At 38.2% G+C, this 27428-nt stretch overlaps 1 protein-coding gene across 2 annotated transcripts in view; it reads left to right on the forward strand.

Annotated features, from left to right (window-relative positions):
• The window catches only part of LOC117410609 (deubiquitinase DESI2), a 72735-nt gene extending 48997 nt beyond the window's left edge, over positions 1-23738 (forward strand). For both annotated transcript variants that reach the window (XM_059025415.1, XM_034017278.3), the window contains 2 exons: positions 9436-9577; positions 19092-23738. In XM_059025415.1, coding sequence (XP_058881398.1) covers positions 9436-9577; positions 19092-19346 — 397 coding nt within the window. In that variant the 3' untranslated portion in view covers positions 19347-23738. The remainder of the gene's footprint in view (positions 1-9435; positions 9578-19091) is intronic.
• Positions 23739-27428: the final 3690 nt, after the last annotated feature.

The following is a 27428-nucleotide window of genomic DNA, read 5'->3' on the forward strand; positions in this document are numbered from 1 at the left end:
TGCAACTTTAACAAACTGTGCCCACAACTACTGAACTAAAACATCTTAGTTTAAAAATAAATAAATAAATAAACCACTGTACTCGCCAAAGATGAATGGAAATGTCATCTGTTATCATAGAACGGTGGTTCTCAAAGTTCGCTGCAAAAATATCTGCCAGGAGCGGGGCTCCCGAGTGGAGCATCCAGTAAAGGCGCTCCGCATGGAGTGCAGGATGCGCTCTATAGCCTGGACATCGCCAGTTAGTCCAGGCTATTCCTTTGTCAACCTTGGATGGGAGCTCCCAGGGGGTGGCGCTCAATTGGACAAGCACCGCCTGGGGGGAGGGAGGGTTAGGTCGGCCAGGGTGTTCTCTGCCCACCGCGCACCAGCGACCCCTGTAGTCTGGCCAGTCGCCAGCAGGCTTGCCTGTAAGCTGCCCAGGGCTGCGTTGTCCTCCGACGCTGTAGCTCCGGGTGGCTGCATGTTGAGTCTGCAGTGTGTAAGGAAGCTGGCGGCTGACGTCACATGCTTCGGGGGACAGCGTGTGCTCGTGTTCGCCCCTCCCGAGTCAGCGCATGGGTGGTAGCGGTAGAATGAGCCTAAAAAATAGTTGGACATTGCTAAATTGGGGAGAAAACAATAAAAATAATTGGCGACCACTAAATTAAAAAATATATATATATAATATAATTAAAAAAAAAAAAAAAAGGAAAAAAAAATCTGCCGGTAAGCATGCAAAGCAAGCTATTTAGCACAAGCTTTTTTTGGATATACTGCTGATCGGGTCATTGTTGTCGGCACTTCTTTTGCTGCAGTGCCACTCGATTCCCCTTCATTACTTCCTTTTCCAACACTTCTTCAGAAAACTGTCAATTGTTTGATATTTATAAAGCAACTTTTTTAACTCCCTTCACAACAAAAATCACAGACTACAGAAGTGCCGTCCCGCTGACATGGCAAGTTGGTTGCTAGGTAACCAGTTCAGAACTTTCAGGCAAAGGCAGGTAGGTAACGTAGGTATTCGACACCATAATTTTGTTTTGACCACTCCATTTTTACGCTCCTCCCTTTTCTATTTTGACGCCAGCTGCTGTGCTCCGCATACAAACACCTGAAATCGACAGCTTGAGACTAGTTTTGATAGATGTTTTCAGTCGACTAATCATGCCTAATCCGACCTCATGTGTTGCCAAATAAAAAAAAAAAAAAGTTCCAGACAGAGGAGTTGCAAAGTTCAGAGGCTGTGCGTAAAGAGCACATGTTTTGTTGGGTAATTACCTTTAAAACACAACATGCCAGACACATTTTATCAATTTGTATTATACGTTAACTTATGTAAAAACGGTATGCATTTATTTATCGGTTAACCGTTTAACCTATTTCATCCATAGTGTAACCTATTTTTACATTTTTTATTAAGTTCTGAAGCCCTGATCAAAATGGTCGAGTCACTGATAGTCTCTTGTCCTGCCTGTGTACTCCTGAACAGACTGATAACAACTAGCTTCATAAAAAAAGCCTTTTGTTTTTAGTAAAAGGTTGTCTTTCATTTCAAATGATGCACTTGAAACCTAATTTCTATTTACTTTCATGTCAAGCTGTCCTTTTGTATAGATAAAGACCATAACTTCAAATGCTTCATCAATTTCAAGGTTAAACTATAAGAAGTCACGCAGCTTAATGTTTTTGCTAATGTTATGGCACTATGCATTTCTAGCTGTTCATAAGAACAGTTGAGTGTACATTATTTCTGTTCATGCTGTGTGTTTCTCCTTTTGTTTTGAGATTCGAGTTAGTTTTCTGTTGATTTAGTATGCTTTCGACACCATATCAGGATTTGATTTTAAGGCTTGTCCATTTGCCCAGGACAGTCAAAAACGAGGACGGACAAGTGTTTCCACTTGGTGGTCTGTGGGACAAGTGCTTAATAAATATATTTCAAAAACACCACTTCTGAAATATATACAAAGCAACATACAGACGTGCTCAAATTTGTTGGTACCCCTCCACAAAAAACGAAGAATGCACAATTTTCTCTGAAATAACTTGAAACTGACAAAAGTAATTGGCATCCACCATTGTTTATTCCATATTTAATAGAAATCAGACTTTTGCTTTTGATTTTTTATTCAACATAATATTGTAAATAATAAAACAAATGAAAATGGCATGGACAAAAATGATGGGACCGCTAACCTAATATTTTGTTGCACAACCTTTAGAGGCAATCACTGCAATCAAACGTTTTCTGTAGCTCTCAATGAGACTTCTGCAACTGTTAACAGGTAGTTTGGCCCACTCTTCCTGAGCAAACTGCTCCAGCTGTCTCAGGTTTGATGGGTGCCTTCTCCAGACTGCAAGTTTCAGCTCTTTCCATAGATGTTCGATAGGATTCAGATCAGGACTCATAGAAGGCCACTTCAGAATAGTCCAATGTTTTGTTCTTATCCATTCTTGGGTGCTTTTAGCTGTGTGTTTTGGGTCATTATCCTGCTGGAGGTCCCATGACCTGCGACTGAGACAGAGCTTTCTGACACTGGGCAGTACGTTTCGCTCCAGAATGCCTTGATAGTCTTGAGATTTCATTGTGCCCTGCACAGATTCAAGGCACCCTGTGCCAGGCGCAGCAAAGCAGCCCCAAAACATAACCGAGCCTCCTCCATGTTTCACTGTAGGTATGGTGTTCTTTTCTTTGAAAGCTTCATTTTTTCGTCTGTGAACATACAGCTGATGTGACTTGCCAAAAAGCTCCAGTTTTGACTCATCTGTCCAAAGGACATTCTCCCAGAAGGATTGTGGCTTGTCAATATGCATTTTAGCAAATTCCAGTCTGGCTTTTTTATGTTTTTCTTTCAAAAGTGGAGTCCTCCTGGGTCTTCTTCCATGGAGCCCACTTTCGCTCAAAAAGCGACAGATGGTGCGATCAGAAACTGACGTACCTTCACCTTGGAGTTCAGCTTGTATCTCTTTGGCAGTTATCCTTGGTTTTTTTCTACCATTCGCACTATCCTTCTGTTCAATCTGGGGTAGATTTTCCTCTTGCGGCCGCGCCCAGTGAGGTTGGCTACAGTTCCATGGACCTTAAACTTCTTAATAATATTTGCAACTGTTGTCACAGGAACATCAAGCTGCTTGGAGATGGTCTTGTAGCCTTTACCTTTACCATGCTTGTCTATTATTTTCTTTCTGATCTCCTCAGACAACTCTCTCCTTTGCTTTCTCTGGTCCATGTTCAGTGTGGTGCACACAATGATACCAAACAGCACAGTGACTACTTTTCTCCATTTAAATAGGCTGAATGACTGATTACAAGATTGGAGACATGTGTGATACTAATTAAGAAACTAATTAGTTTGAAATATCACTATAATCCAATTATTTATTATCTTTTCTAAGGGGTACCAACAAATGTGTCCAGGCCATTTTAGAATATCTTTGTAGAATAAGCAATAATTCATCTCTTTTCACAGCTGCTTTGCTTTATTCTATGACATACCAAAGGCATGCAAGTATACATGATAAAATAGCTTTTAATTTCATCACTTTTCAGGAGGAATGAAGCATTATTTCAATGAGCTGTAAGGGTACCAACAAATTTGAGCACGTCTGTACCTCTTGTGTTTTACCAATCAAATCGTAGTTTCAATCAGTCACACACAGTAATATTGTGCGATGCAGCACTGGCATGCTCTACCCGGTTCGCAACCCGGTGTCATGTGGGTTGGCTGTGATTTCGCACTGCTTTTTTAAAGAAGCAAGTACACAATGTGTGTACGCAATGCCTGGGGAGCAGCAAAGTTCACATGACCACCCTTTCATCTGTCCAGCTTCTCTGGATTGAATTGTTGGACCAAATATTGATTAGAGCAAATGTTTCTTCATCCCTGCTGTAATCTGGCTCATGGTGTGTTTCAATCAACAGACATATGGCTAAACAGAAATGTTCCATGCGGAAATGAAACCTTCACGCAGGTGTAGCTGTTTGTTACTTCGTCTGCTTATGAACACCCATCATGCATTTTGTTTAGCTCGACCCGGATCAAAGCGTGAGGTGGGCTGCTGATGACCCGGGTGGTTTCACACTACGCAGGATTGTGACCTGGGTAGGCAGAACCTGGGTCGGGACCCGGGTAGAGGTGCCAGTGTGAAAGGGGCTCATGCAGGAATTTTATTTCGTCGTTGTGGTCTGAATTGCAGTAGCTGAGCATGTTTTGACATTTGTTTGGCTTTCTTAATTCAAGTCAAGTGACAGATATTTACTGTACAATGGTCGACCCGATCCTGATTTGGGTTATATTTCGGCATGGGATCCTAACATGTACACGCTAAATATTCCTCGAGCCCCGTGTTTTTCGCAAATACGAAATAACACCAAATGTAAAATATAAAACGAAATGCAAATATAAAAATAACACAAAAAATCTTTATAAAACAAACGTAGTGACATTTTTAAATTGTGAGGTTTATACAGAAAATACTTTAAATAAATCTGTGCAATCGTAGTTATCAAGGCTCATCCGTTACCATAGACACGGTCTGAAGGGAAACGGAAGCTCTGACTAACTTGCGCAGATGTATAATTTGAAGCGAGTCGTTTGGGAATTAATTGTACGGAAGCGTCTAGTGCCAATTTAAAAAAAAAAAAAGTATCTTCACTAATGAGAAATGATGGTAACTAAATTATTTTTCTGTGCAAAGTATTTGTCAGTGTAAAAAAAAAAGTTTAATAAAAAATATGTACATAGTTAAAACATGATGTATATTATACTATTATTGATATATATATATATATATATATATATATATATATATCTATTTGAGTTGTTTTATTAACGTGTACTGTAATAACATGATATTTGTGAAAAATAAAATGAAAAATTATAAAAACTAAAGAATTTCACAGTGCTCTAAATATTCCGAAAAGTATTTTCAACATTTTTAAATGGAGCATTTTTGTCTTTTCTTTTCACCTCTTTTCCCATTCTGCTAATAAATAAATAAATAATAATAATGTGAGATATCTGTCTTGCTAATATCCGTTGTTCCTACGGCCTTTCCACTAACAACAGGTATCACAGAAAATAGCATAAATTCTTCTGGGAACATGTTTAATGTTCCTTATTAAGATACATTCATATTTAGACATGCATATGTTATTTTTACATGTTTGTGTCAGTATATGAAAGACATCTACAAAACTTTAATGTTATTTTAATATAACGTTGGCATTAGTCATGACTCATGTATTGGAAAACTGACTCTTACTATTGAATTAAAATATTTGTTTTAACTGGGTCTGTTAGTTGATTTGCTCGGGTATTCAAAGTGTTTTACAAGACTTGTAGCAATTATCTTTTGCTGCTTCAGCTCTTAAAACATAAATAAATCACTAACAATTTATGCTATTTTAATATTTTGAATGGTATATTTTCAAAATGCTTTGTTATTGTAGGGGGTGCGTATTTCCATGTACATGTTGTAACGTCAATAAGTGAACTCGCGTAATAGTATGGGATGCATTTTCTGACGGGGATGCAAAATTTGATATACAACAATGTCTGAAAATGCTACCGAGAAGCATTTTCTGACTGGGTTGAAACTCAAAACTTCAAGCCCTAAATATTTATGTACTAAAATATTTCAAAATAAAAAATGTTTTTCAATGCTTGTCTTTATTATTTCTAGTAGTACACTAGTTTTTCATGGTAACTAAGCTGTATTTCATGTTTGAAATGTAATATGAATAATGCAATACAATCTGTAAAATATTAAGCGTGACAGTCTGGTTGGGACCTGGTAAAATAGGCCTGCTTTTTTTTAAATTTATTTATTTATTTCTTTATTTATTATAAAACATGTTTTATACTACCATATTTTTATGCAGTTTTTTGTCCGCTGCAAATCCGCTTTTATTGTATCAGAATTTTGTTTAGTCAATTCTTTTGCACTTCTGTGTGAGCTAATGTTTTTGCAGCTGATGAGGGATTAATGTGTATTTTACAACATAAAAAGCGATTTTCATTTGGTCCTAATCTGGTTTGTTGCCTCATGTTAACACTGATTTGTTACTGATCTGTAACTGTATTGCTTGAAAAGTGCCACTTGTTTTAGTAGAGTTAATAGAATGTGGCATCCATTTAACACAACAGTAGTATATGTGATTTCAAAAGTACAGCAGATGCAAACCACAGAGACAAAGAATCTATCTGTATAGACAGTTTCATTATGTATAGTAGGCATCTTCTACATAATGAAACTTTCATTTTAAGTTGCACAGAAACCTGCATACTAAAGTGAAGAATAATGGCATTGTGTTCTGAATGAGTTTTCAAGTAGGACAGTTACACTTTAATTTGGCTCAGATGTTATTTGAAGTGTGATATGTTTCTGAATATTGGTTTGGAAACACATTTACAGTAGAGCTCTTCAAACTGAAAGTTATAAATAGATCCATTACTGTGTCTTAGCAACAAATGACATTACCCAAGCTTTTGTAATGAAAACCAGAAGCATCCATCTCTAACCAAGCATTTTCATTATTTTTTTGTTTTGTTATGACAGCTGACCAAAAGAGCCTTCAAATAATTTATAACATAGTGGTCTGTTGAGCACCAATTCTCGACTTGCTCAGACAGCCCCAATGATTAGACCCCAGAGCCACCACCGTCATCGGTCAAATTTAGTAAATGCCAAATTATATATATAGTGTTTGCTTCTCTGTGGGTAGGACAAAGACGACAAGGCTACAGGTACAAGATACATGGTTAATAGTCTTAAGCTAGTCGATTAGACTCCGGATCTTCAGTGTTCAGCTTGGATAGGCCTCCTGGGAGTCCAGCAAGGAAAGAGCAGCCATCCAACATGCGTGCAGCATCCTCCAAAGCACCAATTTCTCTCCCATTCAGTCTGCCATAGTAAGCTGCTGATGATCTGAGCAGGATGGAAAAAGTGCAGGATAGTCCAGGTAGCACGTCACTACAATGAAAACAGCATGTTCATATTTTAGGTATTTTGCAAGCACATTGTCATTTATTTTAGATATTTCGAAACCATTCTTTTTCATTAGCAGTGAATGGCAGATTTGGTACTGCAATCAAGTAAGCGGCATTATATTTAATTAATTCCCTAAATGTTGTTTTTTATTTTATTTTACTCTGTTCTTTCAGTAGCATGTTGCTGTAGCTACTGGTGTCAGGGTAGGTGTACACTTCCTACTTACAGTCCCAAGGATTTTTATGCTTTCTGCTTTCACCATTCTTCAAATGGTCAGTTTGAGAAATACGTACTCTGTTCTACCAGCAACAGCTGACCCTGCTGTAGTACAAAACTCGTGATACATGAACTGTTTTTCATTGTGGTAACGTCTTGAATTGCCATGCCTGCTTTTTTGGCTGAAGAGATAACAGCTTATCATCTAACTAGGGATGCTGCTGTGCAATTTAACAGAGTAAAAATAAAATATTATGTTGACTCAAAACTTTGTTCAGGCACCATACAATTTGACTAGCGAAAGACAACAATTGGTTTATTGGAGTTCATAAAGAGCACTCTATCAGCTTGGTAAGGTAAGTAACCTTGCTGTGTTTTTTTTTTTTTTTTTCAGCCCTTTGTTATAATAATTTTCTTTTATTTAAAGTTTCTGTGGTCAATGACATGTGTGCAACACACAGCCCTTAGTGGTTTTTTAATTGCTCTACATTCCTTGAAAGCAACTGTTAATTTTAAGGTGCATTTCTACACAACAGTACTCACACACATTTGGTCACCATCACAACTGCTGAATGAAACTGGGGTTACCGTATTTCATGTTAATACAACACCTCTGCACTCAGACATCTGTATTCGATCAGATTGCACTTCAGTTTGAAAGGTGTTTTTATTTATTTACAGGCCGACATCACAGAGCCCTCATAAATATTGACACATGTTTTTAAACGGCATTTGCAACCATTTTAGTGGCAGTCTGAAGCCCTGTGCACAAAATGGTATTATCTCAGTGGTGATATTTAGATCTGCCACTGTTTGGTCAGTGCAGCTTTGTTCTTAAAGAAAATAATTTGTATCCAGGTCGTTTGCTTATTCGGTCTGCTCTGATTTGACAAAGTTATGATTAACATTTTACATGTAAAGTAGGAAAACAATGACGTGCATGTATTTACATGTAACAATATCTCCTCCAACAATCAAAATCCAATGCTAAATAACTTTTTCACTACAACCAGAATGTTGTGGAGGCATTGATGCATGTAAAAGTATTTTCGTGTGTAACGTACTTTTCTGAGAATTGTAATGAAATACTTGTACTAACAGAATTCTACAAAAAAAAAAACCTTGGGCAATTGTTATGTGGTGGTGGTGGTGGTGGTGGTGCTGTTGTTGTAGATTTAAGGTCAGGATAACGCACCATTTCATGCTACTGATAACTGTAATGTGGTGTTTAGCAGGGGGATATGTAGGTTAAACATAACTTGATCTAATTTGTAAGGCGGCAAGAATTTGAATGAAAGGAAGGGTACAAGTTCAATTTTACAGTGCAGGGAAAGAATTTGATTTTATTTATATTTTTTTGCAAATTAAATACAAATATGTAGGTATACTGTAGATAAACACTTTATTTGTAACCAATACAAAGGTGGCTAAAATTATAACTTCAGGCATTCAATATTGTCAAAATCTGAAAATTGTGATACACGCACACACACATACATTGCATAACTAACCACTAACAAGCAAGTTTACCAGGGAAGTATTTAATTAAAATCCTGCGAAGAGGCAATTAAGAGACACGTGTCATAGAAAAAAAAACATGTTTTAGAAGGCTGTTGTAAACCATTCTACACCTACATTTTTTTGTTTTTTTTTTGATAGATTTGTAGTCTGTGCCTCATGCTCAAACATGTGAATGCGCTAATTTTAGAAATGGCATCTGCTAGATGCTAGTATGAAGACTAATTTAAAAATTATAATTTGTGCACAACATTGCACTCCTTAATAGAGTTGTAAATGTAGCTGCTACTTACAGGTTCTAATGGGAACATATTTAACTATCAGAAGTTTTTCTGGATGTATAAGCATATCTGATGTCCAGATTTCTAAACAAAACAAAATCTTAAAACAACATTGTTTTTCTTAACATTTGAACACAAACAACACTATGTGGGTATCCAAGAATGCTTGGTTATGAATGTGTTATTTCAGAATGTGTATGAATGATTAATGCCCATGGTGAGGCTATTGAAGAAATGTTTCCAAACCTTATTGTGGTTACTTCTTGCATGATGATTCTTAACAACGTGCTTACCAAATACCTTGGGACCGAGAAGAACCTGGCACGACTGAATCTCCGTTAGTGGGTTTCGATGAACCGGCCTTCAGACAGATTATGTAAATTATCCAAGCGACTGCAGATAGGAACCTAGTATCTGTATCTGACTATCGCCTTTCTATCCACAGAGAAGCCATAGTTCTGGGAAGCACGGACTTCACAGAAGAGGATGTTGAACGAATTGTAGAAGAACTTGGGAAAGAATACAAGGGAAATGCCTACCACCTCATGCACAAAAACTGCAATCACTTCTCATCAACACTGTCCGAGGTAAGAATGTTTCATTCTTGGATTTCAACACTGTTTGTACCTTTACAGGGTTGACAAGACATGATATAACCGCTTACTTAAGGTGTTACAAGGCCCGACACCAAGCAGGTTATAAAATTATTATATTGATTTACTTTTTAAATTGATACAACAAATAAAAAATAAAATATTTCCAATAACAGTAAATATCACTACACACAAAATAGTTCCAGTGAAAAGTAAACAACATTTGTTTAAAAGTGTTTTATTTTAATAAATTAACATCAGTTTATTCATAAATGTAAATGAAGTTTCTAAGCTTCACCCTGGATTCCCAATCTTTTTCAGCCTCACTTGCCTGGAAATTAAATAAATAAATCGTATTGTATCTATTATTTCCACTTTTCTGTCTGGTCCCCCTCCTACCAAACGCAATCTTCTGTCCCTCCTAGGCCATTTAAACACTTTTCACTAAGGATAATTCCTCAAGGAAGAGCTTTCATCTCCTATTTTCTTCTGTTGATTTCCTCCACGATTTCATACTCATGGATCATTTTTGCTGCAAGGAACTCCACCTGTGGGAGCTCCTACTAAAAGAATGGAACGGCATTGCTTTCTTTTACGACGGCTGTCTCCTGCTGCCCAAAGACATTCAGCTATTCACAGATGCAGCTCCCTCTCTCTGCTTTGGAGGATACTACAAGGGAACATGGTTTTCTGCTCCATGGCCCGAAGAATTCAGCACCATTCCTATACCCGATCACTACTCGTCATTGTACGAAATGTATCCATTCTTCTCAAATCAGGTAATTCAGCTACAGTCCAAATCATTAACAAAGGTCGTTCATCCTCCCACCATATAATGAGAATATTCAGAAGGGTTACCTGTTACTCATCATTTCATTCTCAGAGCTCAACACATTTTAGGCCACCTGAATGTAATCGCCGATTCTCTTTCTCGTTTCCAAATGCAGAAATTCAGATCATTCGCTCCCGAAGCAGACCTCCTGCCAACTCAGATTCCTCCCTTTTCAGACCTGACATTCATGTGAGCCACCCGCTGCATTACCTAATTCTGCAGGCTCAAGAAACAACTCTTTTCAGCATCACTCCCCGCTCACTGCAAACATACTGGTCATCCTGGGATTGATTTAAAAATGTTCCTTTTGCATTCAACATTCCTTTCCCTTCATTTTCAGTGCACGTAGTATCATCCTATATTATGTCCCTTAAGAATAGAGCTATAAGAGTTTCCTCCATCAAAATGTCAATTTCTGGCATCCAGTTTTTCCACAAAACTCAGCAACTCACAAATTTCACTAATCCTGAAAGGGCTTCAACGATCAGAATCTTTTTCTCCCCCTGCTTGCTTACCTATCACCACCAACGTACTCTCTCAGTGCATCTCATTCCTTTGCTCCGGCTACTCCTCCCAGTTTTTAGATAAAACCTTAGAAGCCCCTTTCTCAACTTTTTTGGGTTCCTTAGGTGCTCAGCGTCTACATCGCACTCAAATAAATCCAACCCCCAGATTCATCCCTGTATCTCCTCATCTGATACCTTTTCCTTCCTGCTCTAAAGAAGTAAAACTGACCAGGAAGATTAGGGGAACCCTTTCCTATTTGTTTTTAAATTAAACTCCCATATGACCCCTTTCTCTCTTATCCATCGCCATCTTTCTCAGGGCGCATCACCCTCAGTACCGCTGTAAATTAACACAAACTGAACAATCCTCACCTGACATTTGGTTCTTCTTTCCAGGTCCGGATTCACAGTTCTCCGGTCATTCCTTCAGAATCGTAGCAGCAACTTCAGCTTCTCGCCACAGAGTTCTAGACTCCCTTATCAAACGGTTAGATTGTTGGTGCTCCAGTGTTTACCAAGTTTACATTAGAACAAATATTACAGATCCTAGAAATGCTTTTACAAAAATGTGCTCTTAGGTGTTAGTAGCCTGCCCGGAGGAAGGGCAATCAGATCAGCCATGGATTCCCAGAGGTTTATTTCCCAAAAATGGGTTTTATTTTCATCTCCTGCCCGCTGATGATCATTTGTTAAAGGTTGGCTAAACCTTCAAGTTCTATATTCAATACTAGTCGCGGCATTGACACCGGCTTGATCTTTTTGGGGGTCTTTGCCTTGTCCAGGCCTTGCCTCGGCCAAGCAGCGAGCCCTCAAACCAAGTTAGGTTTGATGCCAAATTAATGTGCATATATACAACATACTTCTCTGTAAAATCGCATACTCCGCATTCTCCACAATAAATATTTGTACTAAAACATTTTGTGCTTGGTGTTTGCCCCGAACTACTGAATAAATATTGATTAAAATGTGTATTAAGTAAATAATTTGTGTGTCAATTATATTAACGTATTCCATGCTAATTGTATGTTTTTTTTGTTGTGTTGTGTGTTTGTTTGTTTTTTTCTTTTTTGTGACCAATTATTTTTATTTACTTTTCCCCCAATTTGGAATGTCCATTTTTTTTTTCTCTTCACTGCAGAGTCCCCACACAGCACAGGCGTTCTGAGGGCGTGCAAGCGTCCTCCAATCTTGCGTACCTAAAGCCAGAATCGCTTTTACGCCGAGCAATCCAGAGCAGAGGTGGGCGGGCTGCTGATCCTGGAGAACAGAGACCAGCCCTGCTTTTTATCCACTCTGAATGTGCTCGGTGTCTGGCCAGTAGGGTTCGCTGTTGCGCAATGAGGAGACGTTGTCCCTGCCGGTTTCCCATCCCCCACCCCGGGAGCGTCTGAGTCAAGTGACGCCCCCTTCGGAGTCCCCAGCAAAGTTTCTCTTTGCACAGCCTGGACACGAAGCGGCGCCGTCCAAGCTGTATGACTCATCCTGCTCTCCCAGCGGCAGCACTTTAACTGGATAACCACTCGGGGACCCCTGCATCAATTTAAACTTAGTAAATTACATAAATACATCTGATAAAACTTGAATTCACTTTAATTATAGATCAGTGATTTTTGGAATATATGTTCACTTGAACATTGCCAGATATTGTGCAGTTTGAAAAACTCTGAATGAATTGTATTGACTGCTGTACTGCCAGAAGGGGCCCTGCTACATGCGAAAGCAGCGGTGTCTGTGTGAGGAGGCTCGCTTTGTGCCTTCAGGTTTGTTTTGTTTCTCCGGGTCTGCTGGTGTTATTGAGGGGATAGCTTGTTGTCTATTCCACTTCATTTTAGTTTTTTTATTTACTGGTAGGAATATGTTAGCATTGTTAAATGCTGCGTCTTTTGCTGAATTCACTTTTCAGTTGTACGGTGGGCGTTAAAGGTTGATATGCTGTACTGCTTTCCATCTCTATTCCTTACGGAATCTGCATAAAATTGCCTGAGGAGACTGTTCAACTCGCCCTTAGAAAGTAAATTAAATGCAAGCGGTCTGCCTGTTTCTTGGAGCCAGTTTTGTCAGATATTCACAGCCCATTTAGAAGCCTTTATTTTTTTTTCGCTTTGGTCAAGTTCTAGTTGATTCAGTTCTGGTTCTGTTATTTCACTGCAGTTTTTCTTTTAAAGAAATTTGAAATACTGGTACTTTTTGTCTGGTTCAGGACATTCATCTTCAAGCCATTCTTCAACAGCTATTCCATTAAAAAGAACATTTGATTCTGGGTCTGAATTTAGTTTGTGGTTACTAACAGATATTAAATGTTACAGAATTAGGACAGGTAATTGGCGGGGGAATTTGAATCAAAGGTTGTGTGGGATTAATGTATGGCTGACCAGAACGCAGCTAACCAATTGGAGAGCAGGATTTTTCCAAGCATGAAGTATTATTATTATTATCATCATTATTATTATTATTTGAACAAAAAAATGCATATTACAATTAAAACTTTGATATTAAGAATTTTATTTGGGAGGGAGGGAGACAAAAAAACCTTCCATATTGTGCTGTATTTATTTTCAAAACTACCCTGCAGTTGAAGTGCTGGGCTGGGGCTCCTCCAGATCATTCTTCGCCTCATCCTCCTGCAGCAGCTCTTCATCAAGGAGGTCCTCCTCGGGGGCTCCCGAGTGGCGCATCCAGTAAAGGCGCTCCACGCGGAGTGCAGGATGTGCCCTATAGCCTGGAGATCGCAAGTTCAAATCCAGGCTATGTCACAGCCGACTGTGACCGGGAGTTCCTAGGGGGCGGCGCACAATTGGCCGAGCGCTGCCTGGGTAGGGAGGGCTTAGGTCGGCAGGGGAATCCACGGCTCACCGCGCATTAGCGACCCCCATGGCCGATAGGGCGCCTGTGGTTCTGCAGTGGAGCTGCCAGATCTGTGTTGTCCTCCGAAAAAACAGGGGTAAAAAAATTGGCGACAACTAAATTAAAAAAAAAAAAAAAAGAGGTCCTCCCTGGCATCCATGCCCTCGATCTCCTCCTCAGTCAGGGCTCCCCCTCTTCAGTGACTGAACCTGATGCTAGAACTGATTGTCTTCATCCATTTTCTGGCTTACACACACGCACATAAAACATTAAAATAAATATAGAAGAAGAAGAAGAAGAAGAAGAGAATTCTTCATCCTTTTTCACAAACAGAAAAAAGTAAACTAATAATAATAGACACACACACAGAGTAAACTAATAATAAAATACATGGCTAAATAATAATAATGACTACGGCTAAATAATGTCTTTGTTTTTTACATAGGCTACATAAACAAAGTAAAAACAAAAAATAAACCAATAATAAAAAAATAAAAAAATAATAATTATTCCTCATTCTTTTACACATTGAATAAAAAAAGAAGATAAAAAAATAAAAAATGCATAGCTAAATAATAATGACTACAGATAAATAATGAATCGACTAGAAAAAGTAAACAAACATTAGCTAATACACAGACGTACACAAACACCTAACTTTTGGCATCACGTGATTTTTAAACATGCGCATTGTTTAAATATGCACATTTTTTAAATGTGATGTTGGTACAGTAGTCTACAGTCATAAAAGTTAGCCCAGCAAGCAAGCAAGCACGCACGCACACAGACATGACACAGAGAGAAAAAAAACCACTGCAGATGTACTCAACACAAAAAAAATGAATATGAAGTTGAAAAATAAAACCAACAACAATATGGCTAATTAGCCCAAGTATTTACCATTTAGATATGTAGATTAGCACTCTTGGAATTGTAAAACCAGAGATACAGAACCTCGAACATCCTGTGCACTCAGTCGTAATGGCGCCGGCAGAGACTCGTCCTTGTAATCAAAATATTATTGAGAAAAAAATTATATATTAGAAATACAAAACTGAAAGATAATAATTCGATAAATCTCCACTCCCCTGAGTTAATACTTGGTAGAAGCACCTTTGGCAGCAATTACAGCTGTGAGGCTGTTGGGATAGGTCTCTACCAACTTTGCACACCTAGATTTGGCAATATTTCTTTACAAAACTGTTCAAGCTCTGTCAAGTTTCTTGGGGAGCGTTGATGGACAGCAATCTTCAAGTCATGCCACAAGTTTTCGATTGGATTTAGGTTGGGGCTTTGACTGGGCCACTCAAGGACATTTACCTTTTGGTTCCTTAGACACTCCAGTGTAGCTTTGGCTATGTGCTTTGGGTCATTGTCATGCTGAAAGGTGAACTTCCGTCCCAGTTTCAGCTTTCTTGCAGAGGGCAGCAGGTTTCCCTCAAGGACTTCCCTGTACTTTGCTCCATTCATTTTCCCTTCTATCCTGACAAGTTCCCCAGGCCCTGCCGATGAGAAACATCCACATAACATGATGCTGCAACCAACATGCCAAAAAGTTCCATTTTAGTTTCGTCAGACCACAAAACATTTTGCCACATGGCTACAGAATCTCCTGAGTTTTTTTTTTTTGCATACTTCAAATGGGATTCAAGGTGGGCTTTCTTGAGTAATGGCTTCCTTCTTGCCATCCTACCATACAGGCCAGATTTGTGGAGTGCTTGGGATATTGTTGTCATATGCACACTTTGACCAGTCTTGGCCATAAAAGCCTGTAGCTCTTGCAAAGTTACCATTGGCCTCTTGGTAGCCTTTCTGATCAGTCTCCTTCTTGCTGGGTCATCCAGTTTGGAGGGAGGGCCTGATCTAGGCAGGGTCTTGGTGGTGCCATACACCTTCCACTTCTTAATAATCGTTTTGAGCGTGCTCCAAGGGATATTCAAGGTCTTTTGATATATTTTTTTGTACCCATCCCCTGATCTGTGCCTTTCAGCTGTCCCGGAGTTCTTTTGAAAGTCGCCTCGATTTAATTAAAATTATATTAAGAAGGTTATGTGTTTTGTTTTGGGTTTTTTTAAACAAGGACGTTCGTAGGTTCATGTTGCTGCAGGGCCATGAATGGGTTTAAGTTCAACAACAACTCTAAATAAAATGTTACTGCTATTAAGCACTGGTAATAATCTGAAGCCGTGGTATTGCAAAATAACAGAATCACGTTTTTACTTTAGAAATGTGTTTTTTTTTTTTTTTTTTCATTAAAAACTTGTTCTTTATTGAAATACATTTTCAGCTTTCATATTCTCATTCACTCATTCAAGCAAACCAAGTAGGAATTTGCTTTAGACATTTTTCAAGTCAAGTAAGCTTATTTGTTTATAAATAATTACAGTAGTTTAATCTTACTTTAAAGGCACGTACCTGAATCGTAATGTAATTAAACAGTTTGCTTGTACTCTCCCTGCCGTTCTGCGCACTGTCAGCCCTGGTTAAAGATAAATGTACCTGACCCGAAGCAAGTGTAAAACTTGCCTGAATATTAAAGTAAAAAATAGAAATAGTTTAAAACCTAGCAATAAATGACTTGTTGCAGTAGTTACATTATTGTTTTACATTATTGTTTTGCCCTCCAACTCAATGGGCCATATTTAGAAGCAAGCACAAAGGCAAAGACACAATTTCTTAGAGCAATAAGACCATTTTAGAGAGAAACCATATCACTGAAGTGTTTTGTGGGAAGGGTTTCAGTCAGCTAGGAAACCTTGAAAGACACCAGCGAACTCACACAGGAGTGAAATCGTATCGCTGCTCTGACTGTGGGAAGCATTACAGTGATTCAAGAGCCCTTGTAAAACACCAGCGAATTCACACATGACAAAAAATGCATTGATGCTCTGACTGTGGGAAGAGTTTTGCTAAGTCAGTACACCTTGTACACCAGCAAATTCATGCAAGAGAGAAACAAAAAAACAAACCCTGAAATTTCAGGGATGTTCCGCATGAAATAACTTTCATCCATTTTACTCAGAAGAGCCAGCTTCTGTTTCATTGTAGCAGAGCTGATTAGTGTGGGTGCCTGAACTGAGGGGACACACTGCCAGAAATCTTTAATTAAATTTGTTAGCAGTTTGAATATGAACACCCATTTATTAACATTTTTAATTTTTACTAATATGAATAAATAATGGGGTAGAATTATTTAGTTAAAAATAGTGTAATTGGTTAGATTTATTTATAATTGAGAAATAATAAATATTCAGGTATAAATGAATTACAAATTTTATTATCAACGGTGGTGCCAGTTCTTTCTGTATACAGGCATTGCATTCCAATCACAGACACATATGCAGCAGTGGTTAGGGCTCTGGACTCGACCGGAGGGTCGTGGGTTCAATTCCAGGAGGGGGTCACTGCTGCTGTATCCTTGAGCAAGGTACTTTACCTAGATTGCTCCAGTAAAAACCCAAGTGTATAAATGGGTGATTGTATGTAAAAATAATGTGTAAAAAATAATGTGATATCTTGTAAATTGTAAGTTGCCCTGGATAAGGGCGTCTGCTAAGAAATAATAATAATTTTAATGGTATAAAACAAGAAACAACTCTTTGACTGGTCCTTCCTGCAACTAAATTTTTATACTGTTGAAATTTGTTTTATTTGGCAAAAAAAAAAAAAGTCTTTGCATTTGCTTCAGAGTGAAGTCTTTTTTTATATAGTAAAACCGTGCTTTTGACATGGCAAGTATTTTGAACTTGTCGCGTTCGAGTCTTATGAAGGGAACAGTACTCCTAGTGGTTAATTTTCATGCACTGGGCCCGAGTGAAATTAATCCACTGATAATCCACTAAACGTTAGAGACAGACACAATACTTGTATTTAGGTTTACAGTCTCCTTTCGAGAGACTAATTTAATGAAGCACAACAATGATACTATTACAATGTTTTTAACAATGTTTTATCCTAAACTATTCCTAATTGGGAGTATTACCGCTTTCCAGCAGTTACTGCTTTCAGTCAGGCATACTAATCTATCTAAACCACCTTACATAATGCATGTATTAATTCTACTCATATTTAAGACATCTATAGTTCAGGCAATGAATATATGCTTACCCTCATCTTTGAGGTGCAATTGATTCAGAGCGGCTTGGTAATGTCAATCAGTCGGTAAAGGCTTTTCAGTCTCAAATCAGGATTCAGCTACAGAGGCTGGGTTCAAATTCTCAAGCTCAGTTGAGGATCGGATGTCGGAAAAAGAACGCTTTTGTATCGTTTGATTAAAGTTTTTATGTCCAATTTTTCAGCTGCCTACCCACCTTTCATGACATCCCCACAACCCCCCTGCTCATGCAGTATGTGGTTACAATGTGTCTGCTAGCTATCAAGCTTACCTAAATGTTTAGATTCATACTACAAAATATTTAGCACGTTCTAGCAAAAATGCACATACTACTCTATGTAAATATAATTGTAATGCATTAGTTTAAGTAAATTATAAATCATAATCTTATCACATTTAATTTAATAAGTTCTGCAACTCCCTCAGTAAGCTCCCTACACTGCAGTCATACCATGTTTCCCAGGGCTCTCCAGTCTGATGGCTGTTTACACTTAAGGCAGGTTGCTCTTATTTCAAACTGGTTTTATCTCAGTCAACCTGGCATAAGGGCCATGCTTCCATCCGGGCCAGAATGTATCACATGCAGACACATTGTCTTGAACATTGAGGCTGAGTGGTCCAGTGGTTAAAGAAAAGGGCTTGTAACCAGGAGGTCCCCGGTTCAAATCCCACCTCAGCCACTGACTCATTGTGTGACCCTGAGCAAGTCACTTAACCTCCTTGTGCTCCGTCTTTCGGGTGAGACGTAATTGTAAGTGACTCTGCAGCTGATGCATAGTTCACACACCCTAGTCTCTGTAAGTCGCCTTGGATAAAGGCGTCTGCGAAATAAACAAATAATAATAACATTGAGAAGATGAAGGCACTAGCTAAAATATTTGTCTACCTGACTAAGTCGGTAATTTTCAAAACATTTGAGGATTTTTATTCATTTCGTCACTTTTATATAATTAACCTCCGAGGGGGAAGTGGGGGGGCGTGGAATAAATACAAAATCTCTAACTTCGTATTTGTACACACCAAATATTTTGAGAGTGGAGCGGCAGACAAACATTGCAAGTGGTTGATCTAGTGGTGATTCATAGAAAAACGCAATGAGAAATCCTTGAACAATATGAGAGGTGTGCAGTGTGTTGTTAATGTTACTGGTCTAAAGTATTTAACATTCATATACGCTACTAACATAACCAGTTTAATGCTGTGTGTTTTCAGATTCTGTGTGGGAGGGAGACCCCACGCTGGGTGAACCGGCTGGCCTACTTCAGTTCCTGCATTCCTTTCCTTCAGAGCTGCCTTCCTAAGGAGTGGCTCACACCGGCCGCGCTGCAGTCCAGCGTCAGCCAGGAGCTACAGGGCGAGCTGGAGGAAGCAGGAGATGCTGCCGCCACTGCCTCCGCACCTTTGCCTTCCTCCTCTTCCACCACCACTAATGCGATACCCAGGCCGGGCCACCATGCGAAGCGATAATCCCAGAAAACCGCAGCAATGACTGAGATGTATAATATAACAACTGACTCTTACTCAAAACTAAATTGGCTGATCTTGATGACCTTTTGTAGGAAAAGAAACAACAAAAACAACATAGTTTTAGTTCCTTGGCCTTTCAGTTACATGCTCAGGATTGTAAATTTGTAGTCTGTGTTTTGTTTTTCAATGGGGGGGGGGGCAGAGTTTCATCACCTCTTAGAGATATAGTAGTATATATATATAGTAGGTTTTACAGTGCTATTTTGTTCTGGTTAGTTACAGTATTTTTTGGACATGTTTACATTGTGTATAAAACAAAAGCTGCCACTGCAAATGAGCATTAGCAAACCCTGTGAAGAGAAATAATTTATTGTGCTCCCATTAAGTTGAATGTTATACTTTTTTTGAGTTGATCTTTCTTTTGGTGACACCCCCCTCCCCTTGTTGCTCAAATTGCTCATGCCTCCTCCTCCAATTTGTTAGTTTTCAATGTGATATCAAACATATTGTGAAAGCAGAGATGGATATAGTTTTAAATGAAGACTAATGTCCAGACCATCAAGCTAATTTCACTGGGTCTTCCCAAAATGAAAAGCAAGTGAATAATACAGCAGTGTCCCTAAGTCTCCTTTTTTTGGTCTATCATTTTAAAACTTTTAAAGGTTTAATCGCAATAATTCTCGGAAGTTTCAGTCTTTTTTTCCCAAACATACATTTTTTTTCTGTTACACCAGTCTAATGGACAATACTCATGTAATGCTCTAAACATTTTGACTACTCATGTCATGTTTTATCTGACATACTTGCCTGTTCTAGAATTCATACAATATTCTCCACATTTTGAATGTCATCTAATGCAAATGCAGGAAAATCCCTGATAGTATGATGTGGGACTGATTTCCAGTATTCATCTTTTAAGGTTAAGTGAAAGGTCCCATTTCCAATTTATCACTTCCTTTTTTTATGCCAAGCTATGGCTCAATATGCAGTCAGTGATGAGAAAGAAAACCAAGGCTTTTGCAGATACGTTCTTAAAAGAGAGACTTTAGGTGCTTGGCTGCCTTTGGGAAATATCTTCATATTCTTTTCACCACATAATTGAAAAAGTTTCTTAGCACCGTACAGCCTCTATTTACCATCTCTGCTTTCAGATTACATAAGTAGAGCCCCTGTAGCAGACAAGTTTGGCCATAAACAGCCACCAGCAGCTTTTCCCACCTAATTAGGCCAGTTGATTCAACAATAAAATCCCAGCAAGCTTTGTGCTTCAGGTATGTCGAACAGTCACACAAAAAGGGTGCGGCGGTGCACCCAGAATTTGGCCTGACAGCTGGGGTGCCCTGGTACTCTGTTAAGTTATTGTACAAAAGTTTTTTTTGGTTTTGTTTGTTTTTGTATTGCTCTTATTTTTTAGGTATTTTTAGGTTAGATGCACAGTTCTAGTTGGTGTTAAATACTGGATGTGACACGACTCCTATTAATGACGTTCCAAATTTCTAAATTCATCCCCAGTAAGAGAGTGTTGCCTGCAAAGCCACATTTCCCACAGAACTACTGACGAGAATTCGGAAATCACACAAATGAAAGATGTTATGTTAACTACAAACGTAGTTGTTCCAGGACAGAATGCCAGATAAAAATAGTTTCTGTGGAAACTGTGTTGCATGTTCAGTGTCTAGGAACCGTAGATAAAAGAAGGTTTTTGTTACAGCCTGACATTTTCAAATGTGGGTTTCACAGTTCTGAGATTTGCTAATATTTTAATCCAGATTTTTGTTAGAAAATGCATACCTCTCAGTTCTTCTGGTTACCAGATACCTCTTTCACTTTAGTGGGTAGTGTCATGCTTAGATATTTACATTTACAGACTGTGTACATAGGTCATGGTTTATTTTTTTTATTTTTTATGTTTTAATGATTCTGACAATTTTGTATTTACCGACCTGTGGGGAGGAAATGTATATGTTACTGACTTTTATTTGAAGACACCCTGATTTAGTTGAACAGGAAGACAATTTGTGTAGTTAAGTGCAACTTTGTTATTTAATATGGTGGTACTTGGCATGACATCACATTTCCCGTGAACTTGCCTGTAGAACTTCTACGAGTGGGCAAGACTGTATTCAGAGTTTCAACAAAAAGCGATTTTGATATGGCAGCTAATTTTCATAGGGAATTGCTGTTGTGCTCAAATAACTGGGAGAACCCACAAATGTCAGGAGTCATGAGCAGGCAGTGGTTGTGGGACTGCAGCTTCTCAAAACCTGTTTCTCCCAGCAGATATCTCTTCAAATAAAAAAGTACCTCAATGACAAAAGACACAATACCAGTAAGGAGACTTGACTGGACATGGTCTAGTACCACCATTGCTAACCTACGTCTATCTCAACTGTGGGAGTGGTGCTTATTTCAAACTGAGCAGAGGTCTGCTTTTTTTTTTTTTTTAAAACCTTGTATTTCAGCAAGAGACAGAAGCCATCCGGGGCTAACTTGCTTAGCAATATAAGAAATGGCCTTCACCAGCAAACTTGTCAAGGTGGAACTCACATGGTGGGAACTTAAAATAACTGCTGCTGTGGGTGCCTGTCACTTAATGTGGCTAACCAACTGTATTTGTTTTGATACGTTTTTGACTGCCACTACCCTGCTTTTTAATAATATATAGTCTTCACAGATATGTTAGTACTGTGTGTGTTAATGTGTGCATGGTTGCTGGTCACATGATTATATTTACTAAGTGTTATGGTGTAATGGTTGATGCAAAGGATCACAGAAACTATTTTATTGCAGCAGTAAGAGAACATTGCTTTGAAAATGCTACTTTCATTAGTAGCCTGAATGCTAGGACATGGTCAATATTCATAACATAAATTGTGGGTCTTGTGATGGTGGAATATTCTCTGGCTGCATGTTGCAGTCAAAGTTGCAGCTTACATCATTGCAATATTGGTACAACATAATACTATCTTAGTTGACTGGTTATATTGCATAAGCATTGGATCCTCTAATTTATAACAAAATGTGCTTGTCAGTCATAAGGACCAAACCAGTTAAGTGATGAAACCCTGCTTTTTCATTGGCCCAACTTTTCACTGTATCATGCCTGCTTTAAAATAATTTAAATTAGCTGGTTTTAACATTTATGTAGCAATATGTTGCCTAATGGTCAGGGGTGCATCGCTGTGACTCGGCCCATCTAATCTATTGCATTGCCCACAAATGCATGGTTCACTTCCTTTAAAATTAGATGTACCTTCTCAGTTTACCAATTCCACAGGAAGTTAGATTAAAATGCAGGCTAAATAGCTCTTGATATCCCTAAAATCTTATTGCAAATGATAGGCTTTACCACTATATTTCCATACTGAATACCGAATAACAAATATTTTATCAAATTTGTATAAATAAAGTAAATTTAGAGGAAAACATACAAGGAGAAAACACCTACAATGGTTTGAGGGAAGTGTTCTGGGAATCAACAAGTCTTTGAGTTCAGCATTTTATGCAGAGTTTTATACACAGGATTTATAATACAGCAGCAGCTGAATTTGTGGAGGTGTTATGCAACTGAAAACCTGCATACCATATTTGTTCTTAGAAACGTCGCTAGGTAACATTTGTAAGAAAATATATTTTGTATTACAGTGGTATTATTTTGAACTAAACAAAGTAACTGACCATTTCTAATCTTTTTCGAATTTATAAAGGTTTGAGAATGAATGTGTTTCATATGTTTTTTGTATCTGAACATAATGGTAGTAAAATGTGCTGGGATTCTTGTCATATCTGTTCATTTCTCTGTCTTGTACGATTGCTATTCACTGATACAAAGTACTTTTCCAATGCCTGCTCAATCGCTGGGACACCATAGCTGCTGGTCCTGGTATAAAGTGGGTTCCAAACCAGATGCAACAGTATAGTTGGGTACTTTTTTATTTTTTTTAAAAACATGTCGAATTTTGCAAAGTAATCTAGGAAGATTCAACATCCCATTTAAAGCTATTCTCCTCAAGGTCTAAAATATTTCTGCCCTCTCTTTCCTCAATGGTAACATCTCCATCAACTTTGTGTGGTGAGCTGTTAAAATAACAGCAATGCAATAAGTAATATAGGAGTGCTCAGTAAAACCCCATATGTATTGTGTATTAACAAACAGGTCCAAAAGAAGTCAGTCCATTCTCTTTTTAATCCTTTGTTTCAACAGCTACACATGCAGGCCGTGATCCACTCAGACTGACTTTCTCTTTTATCATGTGCCTTAGAGTGATAGTTTCAATACTCTGCTGCAGTAGCCGACATGTTACTACATTTAAACATATATATTTTTAGTTTTAAGTGTCACTGTATTCAAGACATTGTAAAATGTATACATAAAACCTATGTTTATGAAAATGTTTCTTTGGTCAAACCTTTCTTTCCTACCAAATTTTTTTTTAATCGCATGCATTAAATAAAATATTGCCTTGGTGCATTACTGCACACTGCCTGGCCACTTAACTGGGACCTGTACCTTGTGTTGGGACCTATTTGCCCTGATCACGACGTGCCGTAGACTCCCCAAGGTGGTGGAAGTCGGGATATTAATCCTTTCCGTCATTTACATTTCAGACTTGAAAAGCCTCCAACTGTCTCTTCCCTTTGTCCGTCACGGCTGTCTCTCTTGGCGACCGGTTTTCCTTCATTTTATTATATTGCGGATACACTTAGATAACCATGTCTCAGAGCAGCCTATCAACATGTGTTTTGAATGCTGGTATATCTTTGTCCTTCCCCATTTCTAAGAGACTGTGATTGTGCTGCTCCCACAGCTTTATGTTGCTAAAGGGATCACGTCACATCACATGGTCAACCAAATTTGCATCTAATTCAATCAGGTTCAGAGTATGTAACGTTTTGTAATTACTAGTGTACAGTATTAGTTTTGGATTTTATAGTAATTTCTCAGTGACAAAGTTTTAAGTTGCTGCTTATAATTACTGAGATTAAAAAAAAAAAAAGTGTAAGCATTTCTCTGTTCCTCACTGACTGACATTGCTTGCAGGCCTGTGATGTTTGCCATGTTCTACCTGTTTCATAGTAAACAACACAGGCCGTCAAGCAAGAAAAAGACTGATTTAGCATTAAGAAAATGATTGCAAAACATCATAAAAAGGTATGAGATGGGTAAATTACCTTTGTAACTATATGTCTTTTTAAATGTGTGCTTTTAAATTTCTATAGACTTCAATGGAGACCAGAAGGATATTTATTTGCAATGAAACACAAGCAAGGCATGATTCTGGTACCCACAATAATCACAAATTAAAACACATGTATGTTAAAACCTAACATGGTAAAAATGTTACAACTGTAAAAGACCAATGACATTTCCCAAAGAAATACTTTTCAATGCACTACTGTATTTCTATTTAAATATTTTATTACTATTTTTTAAATATGCCACTAATTGCTTTGGTATCTTGATCAATGTACTGTATTACTGAATGGAGGAATGTGGACGTACCTCAGGCTTACGATTGTAAGTCGTATTTGCTTACGATTGTAAGTCGCCCTGGATAAGGGCGTCTGCTAAGAAATAAATAATAATAATAATAATAATAATAATACTAACGTGAAATGTAAACATAATATATTAGGACAACATGAAACAGTGAGAAGATTGTGACCAAACAAATGGTCCTACTCCTGGCTTGATTATTAGTACATAAACAAAGAAAATGTCTTCATCTAACAAAATCCCAGAATTCTTGTGGTCTGGTGTTGCAAAAAATGTTAGGTGCGTATGGAGTCAGAAGGAGGGGCTTGTTAGATTTGACTGGTTCTCAGATTTCTAAAACAAGCTGTGTCCAGTGTTTCACAGGCCATTGAGGTTTCCATGGCAACTTTGGTCTTTCAGAACATATTTTACATATTCCATGGCTTCAATTAAAATACACTTCTACGTATATTTAGAATTTACTGAGGTTTCTTGTGTTCATAAAATGTGAAGAGCTTCAGATGACAGAAGAGGGTTAAAATGTATGTTCATATATAATTTTCCATGGTAAATACCATAGGTTTCCATGGTAAATTCAGTATTTTAAAGATGGTTGCTTTAACATCTTGCCAGACTTAGTAGCTTATTAAAAAACAGCACCTCGCAGACAGATAATGGACTAGTGAATTATCCACCTGCACAACATACCGTTGCCACACACAGGGCCAGCCTTTATGCAGGTATTGGGATGCTTCTTGTTGACACAGAATGGGTTTCAGTTACATTTTGTTATTCATGTCAACTGTTTTCAAATTCAGGATTTGTACAGGGTTCATAGCTATTTCCTTATATTTAAATCCATCAATAGTGTATTGGTTTAAACTAAGTATGTATAGTTTGTACCTTTCCCTGTAGAAATAAAACTTTTTTTTTATAGATTATGTTTTCTGTTTTATTTATCTTGATAAATGTGATACATGTAACAGCTGTTGCCTGACCGAGATTGCTTTTTTCTTTGTTACATGTGATTTTCATGGACAGTTTATCCAAAAATACTAGGAGGATAAATTAGGGAAATCTTCTCCAGATGCACTAAAATACAGACGTGCTCAAATTTGTTGGTACCCTTACAGCTCATTGAAATAATGCTTCATTCCTCCTGAAAAGTGATGAAATTAAAAGCTATTTTATCATGTATACTTGCATGCCTTAGGTATGTCATAGAATAAAGCAAAGAAGCTGTGAAAAGAGATGAATTATTGCTTATTCTACAAAGATATTCTAAAATGGCCTGGACACATTTGTTGGTACCCCTTAGAAAAGATAATAAATAATTGGATTATAGTGATATTTCAAACAAATTAGTTTCTTTAATTAGTATCACACATGTCTCCAATCTTGTAATCAGTCATTCAGCCTATTTAAATGGAGAAAAGTAGTCACTGTGCTGTTTGGTATCATTGTGTGCACCACACTGAACATGGACCAGAGAAAGCAAAGGAGAGAGTTGTCTGAGGAGATCAGAAAGAAAATAATAGACAAGCATTGTAAAGGTAAAGGCTACAAGACCATCTCCAAGCAGCTTGATGTTCCTGTGACAACAGTTGCAAATATTATTAAGAAGTTTAAGGTCCATGGAACTGTAGCCAACCTCCCTGGGCGCGGCCACAAAAGGAAAATCGACCCCAGATTGAACAGAAGGATAGTGCGAATGGTAGAAAAAGAACCAAGGATAACTACCAAAGAGATATAAGCTGAACTCCAAGGTGAAGGTACGTCGGTTTCTGATCGCACCCTCCGTCGCTTTCTGAGCGAAAGTGGGCTCCATGGAAGAAGACCCAGGAGGACTCCACTTTTGACAGAAAAACATAAAAAAGCCAGACTGGAATTTGCTAAAATGCATATTGACAAGCCACAATCCTTCTGGGAGAATGTCCTTTGGACAGATGAGTCAAAACTGGAGCTTTTTGGCAAGTCACATCAGCTCTATGTTCACAGACGAAAAAATGAAGCTTTCAAAGAAAAGAACACCATACCTACAGTGAAACATGGAGGAGGCTCGGTTATGTTTTGGGGCTGCTTTGGTGCGCCTGGCACAGGGTGCCTTGAATCTGTGCAGGGCACAATGAAATCTCAAGACTATCAAGGCATTCTGGAGCGAAACGTACTGCCCAGTGTCAGAAAGCTCTGTCTCAGTCGCAGGTCATGGGTCTTAAAAAAGGATAATGACCCAAAACACACAGCTAAAAACACCCAAGAATGGATAAGAACAAAACATTGGACTATTCTGAAGTGGCCTTCTATGAGTCCTGATCTGAATCCTATCGAACATCTATGGAAAGAGCTGAAACTTGCAGTCTGGAGAAGGCACCCATCAAACCTGAGACAGCTGGAGCAGTTTTGCTCAGGAAGAGTGGGCCAAACTACCTGTTAACAGGTGCAGAAGTCTCAGTGATTGCCTCTAAAGGTTGTGCAACAAAATATTAGGTTAGCAGTCCCATCATTTTTGTCCATGCCATTTTCATTTGTTTTCTTATTTACAATATTATGTTGAATAAAAAATCAAAAGCAAAGTCTGATTTCTATTAAATATGGAATAAACAATG

This window comes from Acipenser ruthenus, chromosome 6 (assembly GCF_902713425.1).
Source record: "Acipenser ruthenus chromosome 6, fAciRut3.2 maternal haplotype, whole genome shotgun sequence".
In the NCBI taxonomy this organism is placed as follows: domain Eukaryota; kingdom Metazoa; phylum Chordata; class Actinopteri; order Acipenseriformes; family Acipenseridae; genus Acipenser; species Acipenser ruthenus.